Source organism: Manis javanica, chromosome 8, assembly GCF_040802235.1.
Source record: "Manis javanica isolate MJ-LG chromosome 8, MJ_LKY, whole genome shotgun sequence".
NCBI classification, from domain to species: Eukaryota; Metazoa; Chordata; class Mammalia; order Pholidota; family Manidae; genus Manis; species Manis javanica.
In genome coordinates this window covers 91,243,444-91,261,069 of record NC_133163.1, presented here as the reverse complement: position 1 = coordinate 91,261,069, position 17,626 = coordinate 91,243,444, and the positions used below count along the sequence as shown (strand labels likewise).

The 17,626-nt window shown below is 37.0% G+C and overlaps 1 protein-coding gene across 3 annotated transcripts in view; it reads left to right on the top strand.

The window, feature by feature from the left end:
• The window catches only part of INO80 (INO80 complex ATPase subunit), a 147,514-nt gene that overhangs the window by 52,027 nt on the left and 77,861 nt on the right, over window positions 1-17,626 (top strand). For all 3 annotated transcript variants that reach the window (XM_073211654.1, XM_073211655.1, XM_037018901.2), the window contains exons 15-19: window positions 2,765-2,824; window positions 7,527-7,669; window positions 8,793-8,877; window positions 9,887-10,004; window positions 10,953-11,038. In XM_073211654.1, the coding sequence (XP_073067755.1) occupies window positions 2,765-2,824; window positions 7,527-7,669; window positions 8,793-8,877; window positions 9,887-10,004; window positions 10,953-11,038 (492 nt within the window). The remainder of the gene's footprint in view (window positions 1-2,764; window positions 2,825-7,526; window positions 7,670-8,792; window positions 8,878-9,886; window positions 10,005-10,952; window positions 11,039-17,626) is intronic.

Here is a 17,626-nt window from a genome sequence, read left to right as displayed (position 1 = left end):
ATTATACTCAAAAGATACTTACATCTATGATAGTAATAACTGAAAGTTCATTGGGCAGGTTTCAGAGTTAACAGTCATTTTATGGTTCTAGTATGATCAGTGCCTCTGACTTCCTCCTTTTTCCTATAAAATCTAATTTATATTTTTTGTATAGTCAACATACTGCTTTTCATTCCTGAAACAGGCTATTCTGTTATATTTTCTATTTCATTTATTTTTGCTTTTTAAAATTATTCTTGCCTACTTTTTAAATGAATTTTCTCTAGTATATTGAGGTGGAGCTTAGATTGATTTTCAGTTTTTTCTAGTGTGTTTTTTTTTCTTTGGTATCAGTAATCTACAATTACACAAAGAACATTATGTTTACTAGGTAGTGTGTTTTAAGAGTATAATTGCTTTCTAAGCATGACTGTAGCCATGCAAACGTTCAATGTGTCACATTTTCATTATCTTTCAATTCAAAATAATTTCTAGCTTCTACTGCAAGTTCTTATTTTATCCATGGGTTATTAAAGGTGTGGTTCTTAGTTTTCAAACAAAGAATGACTTTCTAAGTATCTTTTTGTTACTAATTAATAGTTTAAATCTACTATGAAAAGAAAAGATGCTTTTTATTATTTTAAATCCTTTGAAATTTGTTGAAATTTCCTTTTATGACCCAGCATATGGTCTGTTTTTATAAATGTTCTCAATATGTTTGAAAATAATAGGTATTCTGCAGTTGGTGAGTACAGTGTTTTGGTTAGGTCAAGTTTGTTAACTTGTTCAGTCCCTCTCTATCTTTACTGATTTTTTGTCTATCTTATCCTATTACTAATTGAAAGAAATGTGTTAAAATTTACTGCATTTACAGATTTATCTATTTCTGTTTTCTGTCCATCTTTGCTTTATGTATTTTGAAGCTGTGAGATGATACAAATTTATAAGTATTGTATCTTCATGGCAAATTGAACCTTTTATTGTTATGAAATTCTCCTCTTGAAGACTTCTTAAAATGTGTTTTCTACCGTATTGAATAGATTGGCATTCTTTTGGTTAGTTTTTACATGGATCTTTTTATTCCTTTTACATTTAACATTTAAGGTGTATTTCTTGCCTTTTATTTGAAGTATTTATGCTTACTCTTAATTAATTATTAATATATGGAGTTTAAATCTCTGCTGCCGTGCTGTTTGCTTTCTATTTCTTTTCTGTTCAACTTTCTTTTTCTCTCCTTTCTTGTGACCTATTGGATTGATTAGATCTTATTACTCTTCCCACCCCACCCTTAGCTTGCTAATTACATATTCATTTTATTCTTCAGTAGATACCCAGGAGACTATAACATGTATCCTTGGCTTTTTAAAAAGTAAAATAAATTAATTCTGTTACTCCTTTCCAGACACTATAAGGGCCCTAGTATACTTTAACTATATTCCCTTCTCTAGATTTAACATGTTGTTTTGTATGTATTTTATCTTTTAAATCCCATAAGACATTATTATTATTCATGCATTTTAAACTTAGATTTCTTCATATTACTCACATGTTCACAGTTTTCAATGATCTTCATTCCTTCCTGCATATCTGTACTAACATATTGCTGAGCTTTTCCAAAACAACAAAAGATATTAAGCTATGGATTCAAAAGACACTGTGAGTCTAGCCCATAAGGATAAAAGGAAAGAAAACCACATCTAGAAGACATTACAGAAAAAGTGCCTAATTTTGGGTTTTGTTTCTCTAACAGGTATTTCTTTGGGTCAGTCATCTAATTCACTATTTTTCTTTTCTGCTGTTTCTAGTCTGTCATTAAACCCATCACTGAATTCTTAATTTTAGTTACTGATTATATTTTTCAGTTGTAAAATTCCCTTTGGTTCTTTAATTATTTCTGGTATACCACTGAAACTCTCTATATTGTCTTTTAATTCCATGAACAAGTTAGGGTTTTTAAAAAAGTTTGTTTCTGATATTTTCATTATCTGGATCTCCTATGGGTTTGTTTATGTTGTTCATGTTGGTTTTCAGTCATGTGGTCTGGTCTTTCTAGAGAGAACTGTGTGTCTGCATATTGTTTTCTTCTTCCAGGCAGAGGATTTATAAGTGTTTTGGGTTTTGTCTTGTTTTGTTTTTGCCACTAGTAGTTTCTTTTTTTCTGGGACACTAATAATCCAGAGTGTCCTTAAACTAGTCAGGAACTAAGGTGATTGAAAGCTGAGGTTCAGTACCTGTTGAGGCAGGACTGTATACTTTTACTGTATACTTTAACTTTACAACCAGCGTGTATATGTCCTTTGATTCCCAGCTTAAGGCCAAGGAGGTATGTGGTTATTAGGATCCCTTCTCCTTGAACTATGGTTTTCTTTCTGTGGGCACTGCATCTTTTTCAGACATTGAGCAGTGTTTTGTTGTTGTTGTTGTTTTCTAAAGAGATGCAGTACCCTCTCAACTAGAACTTTTGGGAAGGGTCAGCATCTTCAGGGAGATCATGTAACAGGTGCCAGACTTCCCTTTCTGGGCTTCATTTCTTTCTGATTCTTGATTATATAATTCTTCACTGGCTCAGTAGCTCTCATGCCTCCAAACAAATGTTTGGTATTTGTGTTTTAATTTGGACAGCAGGAGGAGTGCTAGTCCAGCACCTAGTCTGGCAATGAATGATAGAAGAGGAACTCCTCTATTTGTTCTATTAGGTTCTTGTAAAATCATTTTTAATAACATATTTGTGATGATACTTTTAAGATTATCCATAGGAAATAATCGTGTTGGTTCTCTTTTGCAGGTGCTACCATACTGGGGAAATCCTCATGATAGAAAAGTCATCAGGAGGTTCTGGAGTCAGGTGACTTTTAGCTTACTATACATATATAAATATATATATACATATACACATGCATGCACACAAAAATATGCACTCATTCTCATTCTCCTCTAGTTGATTTAAATTATTTCTGATGTATAAAATCTTACCATATTTCTGGACTAGGCAAGTGCACTTTTTTTTTTCCCTTTAGAGTGCTTTTCATGTTATAGACAAAGAGCTGGACTTGAGGTCCAGGTCTAAGTAAAATTTTTTTCTTTAATAAGCTGAAGACAGAAAACGATTCCATTCACAATTGCATCAAAAAAAATTAAATACCTGGGATTAAACCTAACCAAGGAAGTGAAAGACCTATACCCTGAAAACTACAAGACACTCTTAAGAGAAATTAAAGAGGACACTAACAAATGGAAACTCATTCCATGCTCTTGGCTAGGAAGAATTAATATTGTCAAAATGGCCATCCTGCCTAAAGCAATCTACAAATTCAATGCAATCCCTATCAAAATACCAACAGCATTCTTCAATGAACTGGAACAAATAGTTTTAAAATTCATATGGAACCACAAAGACCTCGAATAGCCAAAGCAATCCTGAGAAGGAAGATAAAGTGCAGGAGATCTTACTCCCCAACTTCAAGCTCTACTACAAAGCCACAGTAATCAAGACAATTTGGTACTGGCACAAGAACAGAGCCACAGACTAGTGGAACAGAATAGAGAGTCCAGATATTAACCCAAACATATATGGTCAATTAATATATGATAAAGGAGCCATGGACATACAGTGGGGAAATGACAGCCTCTTCAACCAGTGGTGTTGGCAGAACTGGACAGCTACATGTAAGAATGAAACTGGAACATTGTCTAACCCCATACACAAAAGTAAATTCGAAATGGAACAAAGACCTGAATGTAAGTCATGAAACCATAAAACTCTTAGAAAAAAACATAGGGAAAAATCTCTTGGACATAAACATGAGCGACTTCTTCATGAACATATCTCCCCGGGCAAGGGAAACAAAAGCAAAAATGAACAAGTGTGACTATATCAAGCTGAAAAGCTTTTATACAGCAAAGAACACCACCAATAGAACAAAAAGGCATCCTACAGTATGGGAGAATGAATATATTCATAAATGACATATCCACTAAGGGCTTGACATCCAAAATATATAAAGAGCTCAGACACCTCAACAAACAAAAAGCAAAAAATCCAATTAAAAAATGGGTAGAGGAGCTGAAAAGATAGTTCTCCAAAGAAGAAATTCATATGGTCAACAGACACATGAAAAGATGCTCCACATCTCTCGTCATCAGAGAAATGCAAATTAAAACCACAATGAGATATCACCTCACACCAGTAAGGATTGCCACCATCCAAAAGAAAAACAACAAATGCTGTTGAGGATGCAGAGAAAGTGGAACCCTCCTACACTGCTGGTGGGAAGTAAACTAGTTCAACCATTGTGGAAAGCAGTATGGAGGTTCCTCAAAAAGTTCAAAATAGAAATACCATTTGACCCAGGAATCCCACTTCTAGGAATTTACCCTAAGAGTGCAGCAGCCCAGTTTGAAAAAGACAGATGCACCCCTATGTTTATCGCAGCACTATTTACAATAGCCAAGAAATGGAAGCAACCTAAGTGTCCATCAGTAGATGAATGGATAAAGAAGATGTGGTACATATACACAATGGAATATTATTCAGCCATAAGAAGAAAACAAATCCTACCATTTGCAATAACATGGATGGAGCTAGAGGGTATTATGCTTAGTGACATAAGCCAGGCAGAGAAAGACAAATACCAAATGATGTCACTCATATGTAGAGTATAAGAACAAAGAAAAAACTGAAGGAACAAAACTGCAGCAGAATCACAGAACCCAAGAATGGACTAACAGTTACCAAAGGGAAAGGGACTGGGGAGGATGGGTGGAAAGGGAGGGATGAGGAGGGGAGGGAAGGGGGCATTACAAATAGCATGTATAATGTTGGGGGGTGGGCAAGGGGAGGGCTGTGCAACACAGAGAAGACAAGTAATGATTCTGCAGCATCTTACTACACTGATGGACAGTGACTGTAATGGGGTTTGTTACATAATTTTCCTCATGTAATTATAGATTAATTATACCAGAAATAAATAAATAAGGTGAAGACTAGTTTTTAATTTTTAAATCTATTTTTAGAAAAAATTAAGGTATCATTGATATATAAACTTAAAAAGGTTTCACATGAGCAACATTTCACATGTGGTTTCAACATTCACCCATATTATTAAGTCCTTCCCACCCCACAGCAATCACTGTGAAGACTAGTTTTTAACATAGTTTTCTATTAAGGCAACTACTTTAAAAACAGCTATGGTTGGGTACATACCTCAATATATTAAGGCCATATATGACAAACCCATAGCCAACATTGTACTTAACAGCTAAAGGCTGAAAGCTTTTCCTCTGAGATCAGGAACAAGACAAGGATGCCCACTCTAACCACTTTTATTCAACGTGGTACTGGAGGGTTAACCACAGCAATCAGACAACAAAAAGAGGTAAAAGGCATCCAAATTGGTAAGGAAGAAGTTAAACAGTCACTATTTGCAGATGACATGATATTATACATAGAAAACCCTGAAGAATCCACCAAAAAACTACTGGAACTAATAACTGAATACAGTGAAATTGCAGGGTACAAAATTAATAAACAAATCCCATCACATTCATATATACTAACAATGAACTAGCAGAAAGAGAAATCAGGAAAACAACTCCATTTACAATTGTGTCAAAAAGAATAAAATACCTAGGAATAAACCTAACCAAGGAGGTGAAAGACGTATACTCTGAAAACTACAAGAAGAACCATGAGAGAAAGAAAGAAGATACCAATAAATGGAAATCTATCCCATGCTCATGGATAGAAAGAATTCATAGTGTCAAAATGGTCATCCTGCCCAGAGCAATTTACAGATTCAGTGCAGTCCGTATCAAAATACTAACAGCACTCTTCAATGAACTAGAACAAATAGTTCTAAAAATCATGTGGAACCACAGAAGTCCCCAAATAGCCAAAGCATTCCTGAGAAAGAACAAAGCTGGTGATATTATACTCCCTGTCTTAAAGCTCTATTACAAAGCCACAGTAATCAAAACAATTTGGTACTGGTGCAGTGGAATAGAATAGAGAGCCCAGATATAAACCCATGCATCTATGGTCAATTAATATAAAGGAGCCATGAATATACAATGTAGAAAAGACAGCGTCTTCAATAACTGGAGTTAGCAAAATTGGACAGGTACATGCAAGAGAATGAAACTGGATTGTCTAACTCCATACACAAAAGTAAACTCAAAATGGATCAAAGACCTGAATGTAAATCATGAAACCATAAAACTCTTAGAAGAAAATATAGGCAAAATATCTTGAATATAAAAACATGAGCAACTTTTTCCTGGACACATCTCTTTAGACAAGGGAAACAACATAAAAAATGAACAAGTGATGTATTTGAAAACATCATAAGATTGTATATCAATGATACTTAGATTTAAAAAAAATGAACCATGAGAGTACATCAAACTAAAAAGCTTCTGTACAGCAAAGGACACCATCAGCAGAACAAAAAGGCATCCTACAGTGCAGGATAGTATATTCATAAATGACTCATCTGATAAGGGGTTAACATCCAGATACATGAAGAACTCGTACGCCTCAACACCCAAAAAACAAATAACCAATTATGAAATGGGCAGAGGACCTGAACAGACAGTTCTAAAGGCCAACAGGCACATGAAAAGATGCTCCACATCACTAATCATCAGGGAAATGCAAATTAAAACCACCATGAGACATGACCTCATTATCAGAGTGGCCACTATCCAAAAGACAAGAAACAATAAATGCTGGCAAGGATGGGAGAAATAGGACCTCTCCTACCTGTTGGTGGATATGTAAATCGGTGTAACTGCTCTGGAAAGCAGTATGGAGGTTCCGCAAAAAGCTAAAAATAGAAATACCATTTGACCCAGTAATCTACTTATAGGAATTTACCAGAATAAAACAAAATCTGATTCAAAAAGATAAATGCACCTGTATGTTTATCACCACACTATTTGCCATAGGCAAGATATGGAAGCAACCTAAGTGTCCATCAATAGATGAATGGATAAAGATGTGGTACATATACACAATGGAATATTATTCAGCCATGAAAAGAAAAATCATGCCATTTGTAACAACAAGACTGGAGCTAGATGCTCAGTGAAATAAGCCAGGAAGAGAAAGACAAATTCTATATGATTTCACTTATTTGTGGAATATGTGAAAATAAAGCAAAATAGAAGGAACAAAATGGCAGTAAACTCTTAAACACTGAGCAGTGAGTAGTAGTTACCAAAGGGGGGAAGGGGTTACAATGGATGCAGTGGGGAGGGAAGGGGGATAAAGCACAATGATTTGTAGTCATAGTGTAAGTTGATCACAGGGACTGTTGAACCGCTGTGGTGTACATTTGAAACCAACATAAAATTGTATATTAATGACACTGATTTAAAAAAAAAAAGCCAGCTGTGGTTTAATTCACTACATACTACCTTATGGGAGAAGCATGTCTTTAGAGTATCTTAAATTTTTTGGCCTTAGAAAATACAGTCCTTTATTCATAATCTTATTATGGGTTATTGGGTATCTTTTTTTTTTTCACCCGTCTCTCTCATATTTACAGAAGACCCTCTATACTCAAGATGCCCCTTTCCACGTGGTTATCACCAGCTACCAATTGGTGGTGCAGGATGTAAAGTATTTCCAGCGTGTGAAATGGCAGTACATGGTATTGGACGAGGCTCAGGCACTCAAGAGTAGTTCCAGGTAACATTTATGTAGAAACCAAACTCAGTTCTGAGGATATATTGCTGAATGGTATTTACACGTATGTGTGAAAAAAGATCAGAGAGGTTTCAGAACATGACATGGTAATGAGCTCTGCATGCGTTATGTATCTGATCAGAAGGTAAAATTTTCCTTTGCATTTTTCATGGAACAGAAGTATTAATATGTAGATATAAGGATTTTTCTCTACTTCTCTCTCTGCTCAAGCATTATGACGTTTTGATGGATCTTTGTTCTTCAAGGAAATTTTTTGTGGAGGAAGGAGTGTCTGCCCTTCTTGAGGAATTATTTAAACAGAAGGGCTTAGTAGGAACTAGAGTTAGATCATGTGGATTGTGGGTTCTGTCTCTTTCGTGCAGGTTGTCCTAGTCCCTGGATGATTATTAGACTGCCAAGAATGCTTTTATTAGAAGTTACATGTTACATGTTTAAAATGTTCTAATACTTGTAAGGTCCCAAACTGAATAGTAAATGAGCGTTTGGCTGTAAAATGTTGCTCAGTGATATTAAACTTGGGTTTGATGTATTTTTATTAACTCTTGGTTGAGGCCATAGGACTTTCTCTGAGGTCCACGTTAACTGGCAGGATGGTATTTTCTTTGGAACTTCCCATACTCTGAAGAGCATTACTTCATTTTGCACTCTTTTGGAGGAGTAGTTTGTGGCCAGAAGCAGTGCAAATGCACCTCTTCTCACACCCTTCCCTTGTCTCCATTGCTCCCTCCAAACTCACACTGGAAGCACACAGATTAATATCTTTTAAGTTTTCCACTGTAGAGAGAAGTACCTTATAATTAAATGGTTTGTGTCAACAAAACTGACCAAAGACAGTAGATGAGTTTATCAAGCCAGAAAGAATCCTACTATGCCTGTTTGAGGGCTATTTTTCCTAAACCCTAATACCATGTTTTCAGTATAGAGGAGCCAATTCCTCTGAAATTTCCTGTCCTCAGTTTTTTGAATAATATTTTTCAACTGTGTACATGTACTTGATTTTGAGTATTTATATTTTTGGAAAGCCATTTTTAGAAATATGGGATCTCAATAGTGTGAAGAAAAATTTATTGCTAACTTTGAATTTGTAATTCATCTTATTGAACAGCGTTCGTTGGAAGATCCTCTTGCAGTTCCAGTGTCGGAACCGGCTTTTGTTAACTGGAACACCCATTCAGAACACCATGGCCGAGGTAAGGGCACTAGTGAAGGCCTCAGTTTTGTGTCTGTATTAAACACAGTGGTTGGTTTTAACACAGAATTGAATTCTTTACCCATGCCCACCTCTGGAGTGTTATTGCTGTGTACAAATTGTAATCCCCACGTGAAGTAAAAACATGATCATCACTTTTGCCCAAAGTGGTGTTTGTTGTCTCTGTTCTTCGTTTGTTTTTGCCATCATTCCTACTAATGTACTTAGGCAAACTAAGTACTTTATTCCTTCATATTTATGTTATAAATAGGTGACCATATTAATGGTACCCATCTGATGTTTTTATGCTGGCATGAAAAGAAAATACTGTTTAACACTGAGAGAAGCTAAAGATGAGGCGCTAACACTGAGATGATCAGTTATCTTTATGAAAGAACTGGGGCAGAATACTTTCTGTAAAGAGCCAAATAGTAATTATTTTAGATTTTATAAGCTATACTTGCAGTCACAACTACTCAGCCTTGCCATTGTAATGTGAAAGCTGCCATGAGTGATACATAAATGAATAGATGTGTCTATGTGCGAATAAATTTCATTTATAAAAACAGATGGTAGACCAGACTTGGTCCTACAGGCCGTAATTTGCTGACCCCTGATCCAGAGTTGTTATTAGCAAGTTATGATACCTTAGAATGTATTCAATTGTTAAGTGGATTTTTCATTGTATATATAAGATCTTTAAAACTATTCCACTGCAAAATCTGAGCAGGGCTTGCACTTTCAGACTTTCAATCCGAAATTAATTGAAAAAGAATCACAGTTTGCTACAGCACCTTATAAAATTAGTGTTGCCTGACTAGGCATATGCTTACACAGTCACCCCATCTCTCCTGCTGGCTCGTAAAGTAAATATACATGCACCTGGACATAGACACACACACCCCTGAAACTTTTACTCTATCTTCAAACTCTTTTGGAGTTTGGAGTTATATCCTCACACACTGTAATTTTATTGCCCTACAGCTATTTCACTTTTCTTTTGTTTCCAGCTCTGGGCTCTGCTGCATTTTATTATGCCAACATTATTTGATTCACATGAGGAATTTAATGAATGGTTTTCCAAGGACATTGAGAGCCATGCCGAAAACAAATCTGCCATTGATGAGAGTGAGTACTTTTAAGAACTAATTTTCTTCTTCCTACCTATCAGTGTAAGCACACACATAATTGTGTATTTTCTTATATGTGAAGAATTTTTCTTCTGGTACATATATGTATGTTTCTTATATATAAGGAGGACCTGGGGAGATTTTTTCTCATAAAACAAATATATGCTTTGTTTATGTTTAAAAGAGTTGGAAGAGGACTAGTTGAGATGGTGCTCTCATGTTGACTATTTAATTAAGGCAGAATAGGCAGAGTTCATAAAGTACCACATTTTGGTTTATAAAGTCCTCATTTTACATGTAGATCCTGAAAAATTCATATCAGAATTATATTCTTTCTGAAATGGGGTAAGGCTTTTCTCCTGTGACAAAAACAGAAAACTAGAGAAGGATGGTTTTTGTTATTTTCTATCTATATTAGGATTTGTTTGTTTGAACATTTTAAACTTTGTTCATCAGTACTTTGAACCTTGTTGAATGATACGTTTTAAGAAAGTTAGGAGGTGTTTATAGACATGAAGTGACTTCTAACTGTTAGAAAAGGTCTTAAGTAATTTCTTATGCTACAAGTTGTTAATTGCCAACATATTTTGACAAAATGATTTTTTGGTAACACTAGGCATCCCAGATAGCTTTCATTAAATGTATTTGAAAATCTTTCTATTGAAAAAATGATTGTAAAACACATTATAGGTGAATTCTAATAAAAATAAAGTGGTTATGTTGAACTGAGTAAATGAGAGAGAACAAAGCACATTTGCCCAATTGACTACAGTAAGATGCTATGGAAAATTCAGACTCCTTGGTTTCCTACATGGGAAAAAGATTGTGTTTAGTCTTTTCTAAGAGAATCATTAAGCCAATAGGTGAACAGTTGAGAGATAATCGTAATTCTTTTGTTTGTATTAAATTAATTAATTATTTGTTGGGGGCCGTCTTGGAATTTCAGATCAACTCTCTCGCTTACACATGATCTTGAAGCCATTTATGCTTAGGAGAATCAAGAAAGATGTGGAAAATGAATTGTCTGACAAGGTAAGGAAAGAAGACCTTGTGAGTTTAAGCCTTAATAGGGACCAATGTAAGATTTCAGGATTAAAAAAAAAGTTCCTTAGGAAATGTTTAGTTGAAGGTAGGTAGCTTGATTGAGAGAAGACCTTTAAACTTGAGTGGAAGAAAGAAGACTATATATAAGTGAGATAATCAAGGCATGTAATATTTTTTCTTCTTTTTGTTTTATTCTCATTACGGAGAATTTGAAACATTACCAAAGTAGAAAGAAAGTATAATGAACCTTCTTGTAACCACCTTACAGTTTCACTGATAATTTATGGCTATATCCCCACCCTTCTAGATTATTGCAAAACAAATCCCAGATGTCTTTTATTTCATTTATGAATATTTTCATACGTATCTCTAAAAGGTTTGATCCTTTTTACAATATATAACCATATCATCACCCCTACAAAAAAAAAAAGTTATTCCATTCTAGTAGCATATATCCAGTCGGTGCTCAGATGTCCCCTGTTATCTTTGTGTATCTCTCTCTCTCTCTCTCTCTCTCTCTCTCTCTCTCTGTTAAAGAGTTAGATTTTTAAAAATCAGAATCCAGACAATGTACATATACATATATAGCATTTGGGTGATATTTCTCTTAAGTGTTTTTTAATCCCTCCCTTCTTTTTCCTTTGTGGTTCTTAATGAAAAAACTGACTTAATTAGTCTTGTAGACTTTTCCACATACTAGATTTTGCTAATTCCATTATTGTGGTGTTTTTAAATATGTTCCTCTATCTCCTGTATTTCTGCAGACTGAGAGTTAGATTTAAAAGTTTAATGTGCTTTGGGTTGTAATGTTTTTCTCATACAAAACCATTAATCTTGCTTTATAAACATCTTTTTGGATCCTTACCAGTCTTCTTTAATTTTCTGTTACCTTCTGGAATTCTTCCCCATATTTTCCATTCTTCTTTTTTCTCCCTTTGGAGTTTTATCCCATCTTCCATGAATTACAGCTATTTCCCACAATTCTGCTCTCTGCCTAAAAGGCATCTTTCCAGGTTCTTGATAATGTCAGGTTGTCTCTATCACAGCCAGAAGACTGGATCATTTTGAAATTAGAACTCTTGAAGACTGTGGTGAGAATGTGCACCTTCAAAGAGAGGAATAGAAGCATACCTTTGTTTTATTCCTTTTTTAAAAATCCTAATGGCTGATTTTAACTAAATAGCAGTGTCACACAGATAAACCTGATAGATGCAAAATACTCTATAAAAAAATGGATCCTTAATGTTTTTATATATATATATAAATGGCTTGAAAACAACAGTTTTATAATTTCTGTTAGCGGTCAAAAGGGAGGTGATCAGAAGGTGTAGTATGACTCTTAATCACTGTGATGGTATAACTTTCTTAAACATCAGTAATTTTTTTTATTATTAAGGTATAATTGATATACAATCTTTTTTGTAAAATTTTTTATTAAGGTATGATTGATATACACTCCTATGAAGGTTTAACATGAAAAAACAATGTGGTTACTACATTTACCCATATTGTCAAGTCCCCACCCATACCCCAAAGCAGTCACTATCCGTCAGTGCAAGTTGCCAGAGATCCACTGTGTCCCTTCTCTGTGATACACTGTTTTCCCTGTGATCCCCCACACCATGTGTAGTAAACATAATACCCCTCAATCCCCTTCTCCCTCCTTCCCCACCCATCCTCCCACACCCCTCCCCTTTGGTAACCACTAGTTCATTCTTGGAGTCTCTGAGTCTGCTGCCATTTTGTTCCTTCAGTTTTGCCTCATTGTTAAACTCCACAAATGAGGGAAATCATTTGGCATTTGTTTTTCTCCGCCTGGCTTATTTCACTGAGCATAATGTCTTCCAGCTCCATCCATGCTGTTGCAAATGGTAGGATTTCTTTCTTTCTTATGGTTGAATAGTATTCCATTGTGTATATGTACCACATCTTCTTTATCCATTCATCTACTGATGGACACTTAGGTTGCTTCCATATCTTGGCTATTGTAAAAAGTGCTGCGATGAACCTAGGGGTGCATAAGTCTTTTTGAATCTGAGAAGTTGTATTCTTTGGGTATATTCCAAGGAGTGGGATTCTGGGGTCATATGGTATTTCTATTTTTAGTTTTTTGAGGAACCTCCATATTGCTTTCCACAATGGTTGAACTAGCTTACATTCCCGCCAGCAGTGTACAAGGGTTCCCCTTTCTCCGCATCCTCACTAATATTTGTTGTTCTTAGTCTTTTCGATCCTGGCCATCATTACTGGTGTGAGGTGATATCTCATTGTGGTTTTAATTTGCATTTCCCTGATGATTAGTGATGTGGAGCATTTTTTCATGTGTCAGTTGGCCATCTGAATTTCTTCTTTGGAGAACCGTCTCTTCATATCTTCTGCCCCTTTGTTAATTGGGTTATTTGCTTTTTGGGCGCTGAGGTGTATAAGTTCTTTATATATTTTGGATGTTAACCCTTGTCGGATATGTCATTTACAAATATATTCTCCCATACTGTAGGATGCCTTTTTGTTTTGTTGATGATGTCCTTTGCCGTTGATACAAAATCTTAAGGTTTCACATGAGCAACATTGTGGTTTCAGCATTCACCCATATTATCAAGTCCCTCCACCATTCCATTGCAGTCACTGTCCATCAGCATAGTAAGATGCTATAGAGTCATTACTTGTCTTCTCTATGCTGTCATCAGTAATGTTTTTAATCTGTTATTAAATATATTTGTTTATTAGTTCTTATTGCTTGCCAGCCACTGGTACATAAAGATGCGGTCTCCAGGTTCCATTCAGCTTTCCAAGAGAGATGAATACATGAATAACTGTAATACTGTGTCAGAAGAGGTACAGTGATTGTGTGGAGTATATTGGGAACATAAATGAGGCAGTAGTTCTGTTAGGAAAGGTTAGAGAAAGCTTCAAAGCAGAGATGACATGTGAGCTAGGTCTGTAATGAGTTTGCATTTACTAGGAAAATACGATGGGAAGTGGGTACTGGGCAATTAGCAGTGTGAACGAAGGTAGAGCAACATTGAAATATGCAACACGTTTAGCAAACCCTAGTCAGACCATTGTTGCTGAGGTATACAGAAGGATATGTGAGGAGGAGACAGGGCAGTCGATTGGGTTAGATTATGGGAGACCTCTGCTTGTGGGAGAATTTTTAATATTTTATGATAGGCAGTAATATATAGTAATAAGAAGGTTTTTCAGAAGTTGAATTACCTTATAAGAGTTGTATGGAAAATTAGTTAGAACCAAGAGAGTCATGAGGCAGGAAGACCCCGAAATAATAGCAGTTTAGATTAGATATGATGAGATCTGCAGTAAGGCAGTGGGAATAGTCAGAAGAGGTGGTTAGCGGTGATTCCAGGGTGAATTGAGAGACATAGGTGTAAAATAAATTCTAACCAAAATCAGCAGGCGACAAGAAGCAACAAAGGGCCAGGCAGTTTGTTTGAGCACAATCCCGGGCGAGGTTCACCAGTCTGCACCGGGACAGGCTGGAGAAGTCACACTCAGCAGGGCAGGCAGCGAGTTTTTAAAGAAGGTAGGGGGAGGCAGAGCTTAGATTTATAGCGGTGCAAGGATTGGCTAACCTAAGGCACAATTTTCAGGTTGGGAGGGGGCAGCAGCCAGGGACTTTGGCATGTCATCAGTGTCCGACGTGCTCACCCCTCCCTTCAGTGCCTCCAGCCTCACATTCCAGCCTTTTGGTTATAATGGGCGCCAACTCGATCTGACTACTTCCGGCTGAAGAGGGGCAGCATGGGTAGCGTTGAGGCTGGTGGGAGGCCAGAGGCGGCTTGGAGGGAAGGGGCAAGTACTGATGTACCCACATGATCTTGTGCACTTCTACTGTCCGACCTCTCTATTGATGGCCGGAGGTTCTAGCAGATATGTTGTCTTTGTCTCCCAGGACAGATATGTCTAGCATGATCACTCAGGCTTTGCCCCGTCTAGTACTGCAGTCTGGATGATGAGAGACAGACTGAGGCTTGTTTGTAGCAGGAAGCCTGGACGAAAGAATGGAAAGATGAACATTGGGACAAGGGGGTATCTTTCTTAGGAGTGAGAAGTAAGGTAGGTAGGAGAGGTGTCCAGGGGAACTTGAGATAAGAGAGTATAAGGGTTAGGGATGACCGGGTGAAGAGGGACTACAGCTTCATTGATTATCTGCAGGTCTTGAACAAGCTGGTAGGCCCCTGATGGCTTCTTGACTAGAAGGATTGGAGTGTTACAGGGAGGATTAGTTGGTACTAGAAGCCTTTGGGAAAGGAGATGGTTGATGATAGGTAGGATGCCCTTGTGATGGGCTTGGGAAATAGGAAATTGGGGTCTAGAAGGAGAGGAGGATGGGTCTTTGAGGTGGATGAGGACTGGAGCATGATGGCTCGATACTACAGGAGTAGAGGTGTCTCAGACTATCGGGTTAATGCCAGTCAATGGTACAGGAGGGTCTGTGGAGGACTCAGGGCTACAACTTATATTGGCTAAGATGATGAGTGAGCTCGGTTGGGGATGACTAAGAGGCAGGGAGATAAAGGCACTAAGCTTGGAGAGGAGATTTCTCCCTAACAAAGGGATGGGACAGGACGGGATGACTAGAAGTGAGTGGGTAAGAGGATGGCTCTCAAACGTGTAGGCTACCAGACCTGTCTCTAGAGGCTTAGAGGGGGTTCCCTTGACACCCACGACCGAGACCTGGGAAGGATGTAAATGCCAGTGAAAGGAAGGTAAAACAGAGTAGGCAGCCTCCATGTCTACTAAAAAGGAGATGGACTTACCCGCTACCCACAGTGTGGCCCTGGGCTCGGCAAGGGTGATGGGGTGTTCGAGTATAGGCATCTTCAGTCTTCGAGTAGGCCCAGCACGTCCAGAGGGGAGTCCCTCAGGGGGGCCTGCCTCCCAGGCGACTCTGCCACGGGGGGATGACTTTCCCCAACTGGGCACTCTACTTTCCAATGACCTCTCTTACCGCAAACTGGGCAGGGTTTAGTCGGCTTGTTGGTCCGGTTGGGGCATTTCTTTGCCCAGTGGCCTTCTTGGCCACACCAGAAGCAGGGTCTCGGAGGCTCACGAGCTCCAGACCGGTCTTTGGTGTGATGAGACCCCTGTCCTACTGGCCACAGGGCCGCCGTGAAGGCTCGGGTTTGGGACACTGTCCTCTTCTCATGTTCTTTATCACGGGTATTAAAGACTTTAAAGGCCATGGTTACCAGGTCAAGGAGTGAAGTTTGGGGTCCCTCTTCTGCCTTTTTAACTATGTCTTATGTAACTAATACTTGTTCTGGTGAAATCTAGTTCTTTACTAGTTTAGGAGTAATAACAGTGACTATAAATGACAAAAGATTTACAAATGACAATGGTTAAAGATCTGATGAGAGCTTACTGTAAGACAGTTGACATAAGGAAATTCGGATATTTCTTTAACACAAAACATTCAGTAACAAAGTTTAGCATTATTTTCTTCGACAGTGCTTTCTAGGTAATTAAGCAGGTAATTTTATATCAGATAAATAAGCCAAACCGGCTAAATACTTTCTCTAATGAGAAAAAAACTAAATTGACTAAATACTTTCTCTAATGAGAAGAAATTCCTCCGACATGTTCCAGGGGCCCTCTGGAAAATATCAGAGTTAGCTAGAGGTAAAAGCACCTTTTTGAATTTGATTTTGGGAAGCTGTTAAAGTTTTTTTTTTAAGGCATTTGTCTAAATAGAATCATAGGTTACTATGAAACAATACTTATCTATTTAACTAGAATAACAAAAGATTTTAAAGGCAAACACAGAAGGTTACACAGTTATTAGCAAACCTTAGCTTTTAGTTTTTTCATATTAAGATCTCATTATCTTAAATATTCAGACAACTCATTGAGACTTTAAGCATGAGAAACTGTTTTGATTAAACAATTAGAGAACTCTTTGCAATCTTTTAATATTAAGAGCAGACTAACAGTTAAGAAGACTTCCTTTTTAACTGAAAACAAAATTCTAATTTTGCTGTGCTATGTACTTGATATGGAGACTCATTTGCTTTACTTTTTTTTGCATGATTATATTAAATTCTTCCACAAGCTTTCTACAACTTTCCTTTTACATTCAGTGTTCTCCCTCTTAAATAAATAGCTGTACTTTAGAACAATTGCCTTCTTTTACTCTCAACAAAACGAATTTCCATTCTTTATACTTTCTCATTAAAACCCACATCTTTTTAGCAAGTAGAGATGTTTTCTTCTTTAAATAGCTTTAATTAGACCTCAAAACCATTAGGAACTTTAATTTTCAGTGAACACTGAGAAGTGGGCTATTGTAAACTATTGCACTAGCATTCTTTAGATTAACAAATTCATGAACACACTATAATTCCTGACACCATGTGCTTTACAGCATAGTGTCTAAGCACAACATATGTCTACTTAACTTAGCAAAACTTTAAGATTCTAGGTTACTACAAAAATTTTTAGGCTGCAGGCAGACACACGCACTGCAATACACAGTCACTAAGATGTTCACTTGCTACACCTAGCTCACCTACTCTCAAAAACCACGCCAGACCACTTACAAAACGGCAGGTGTGGGGA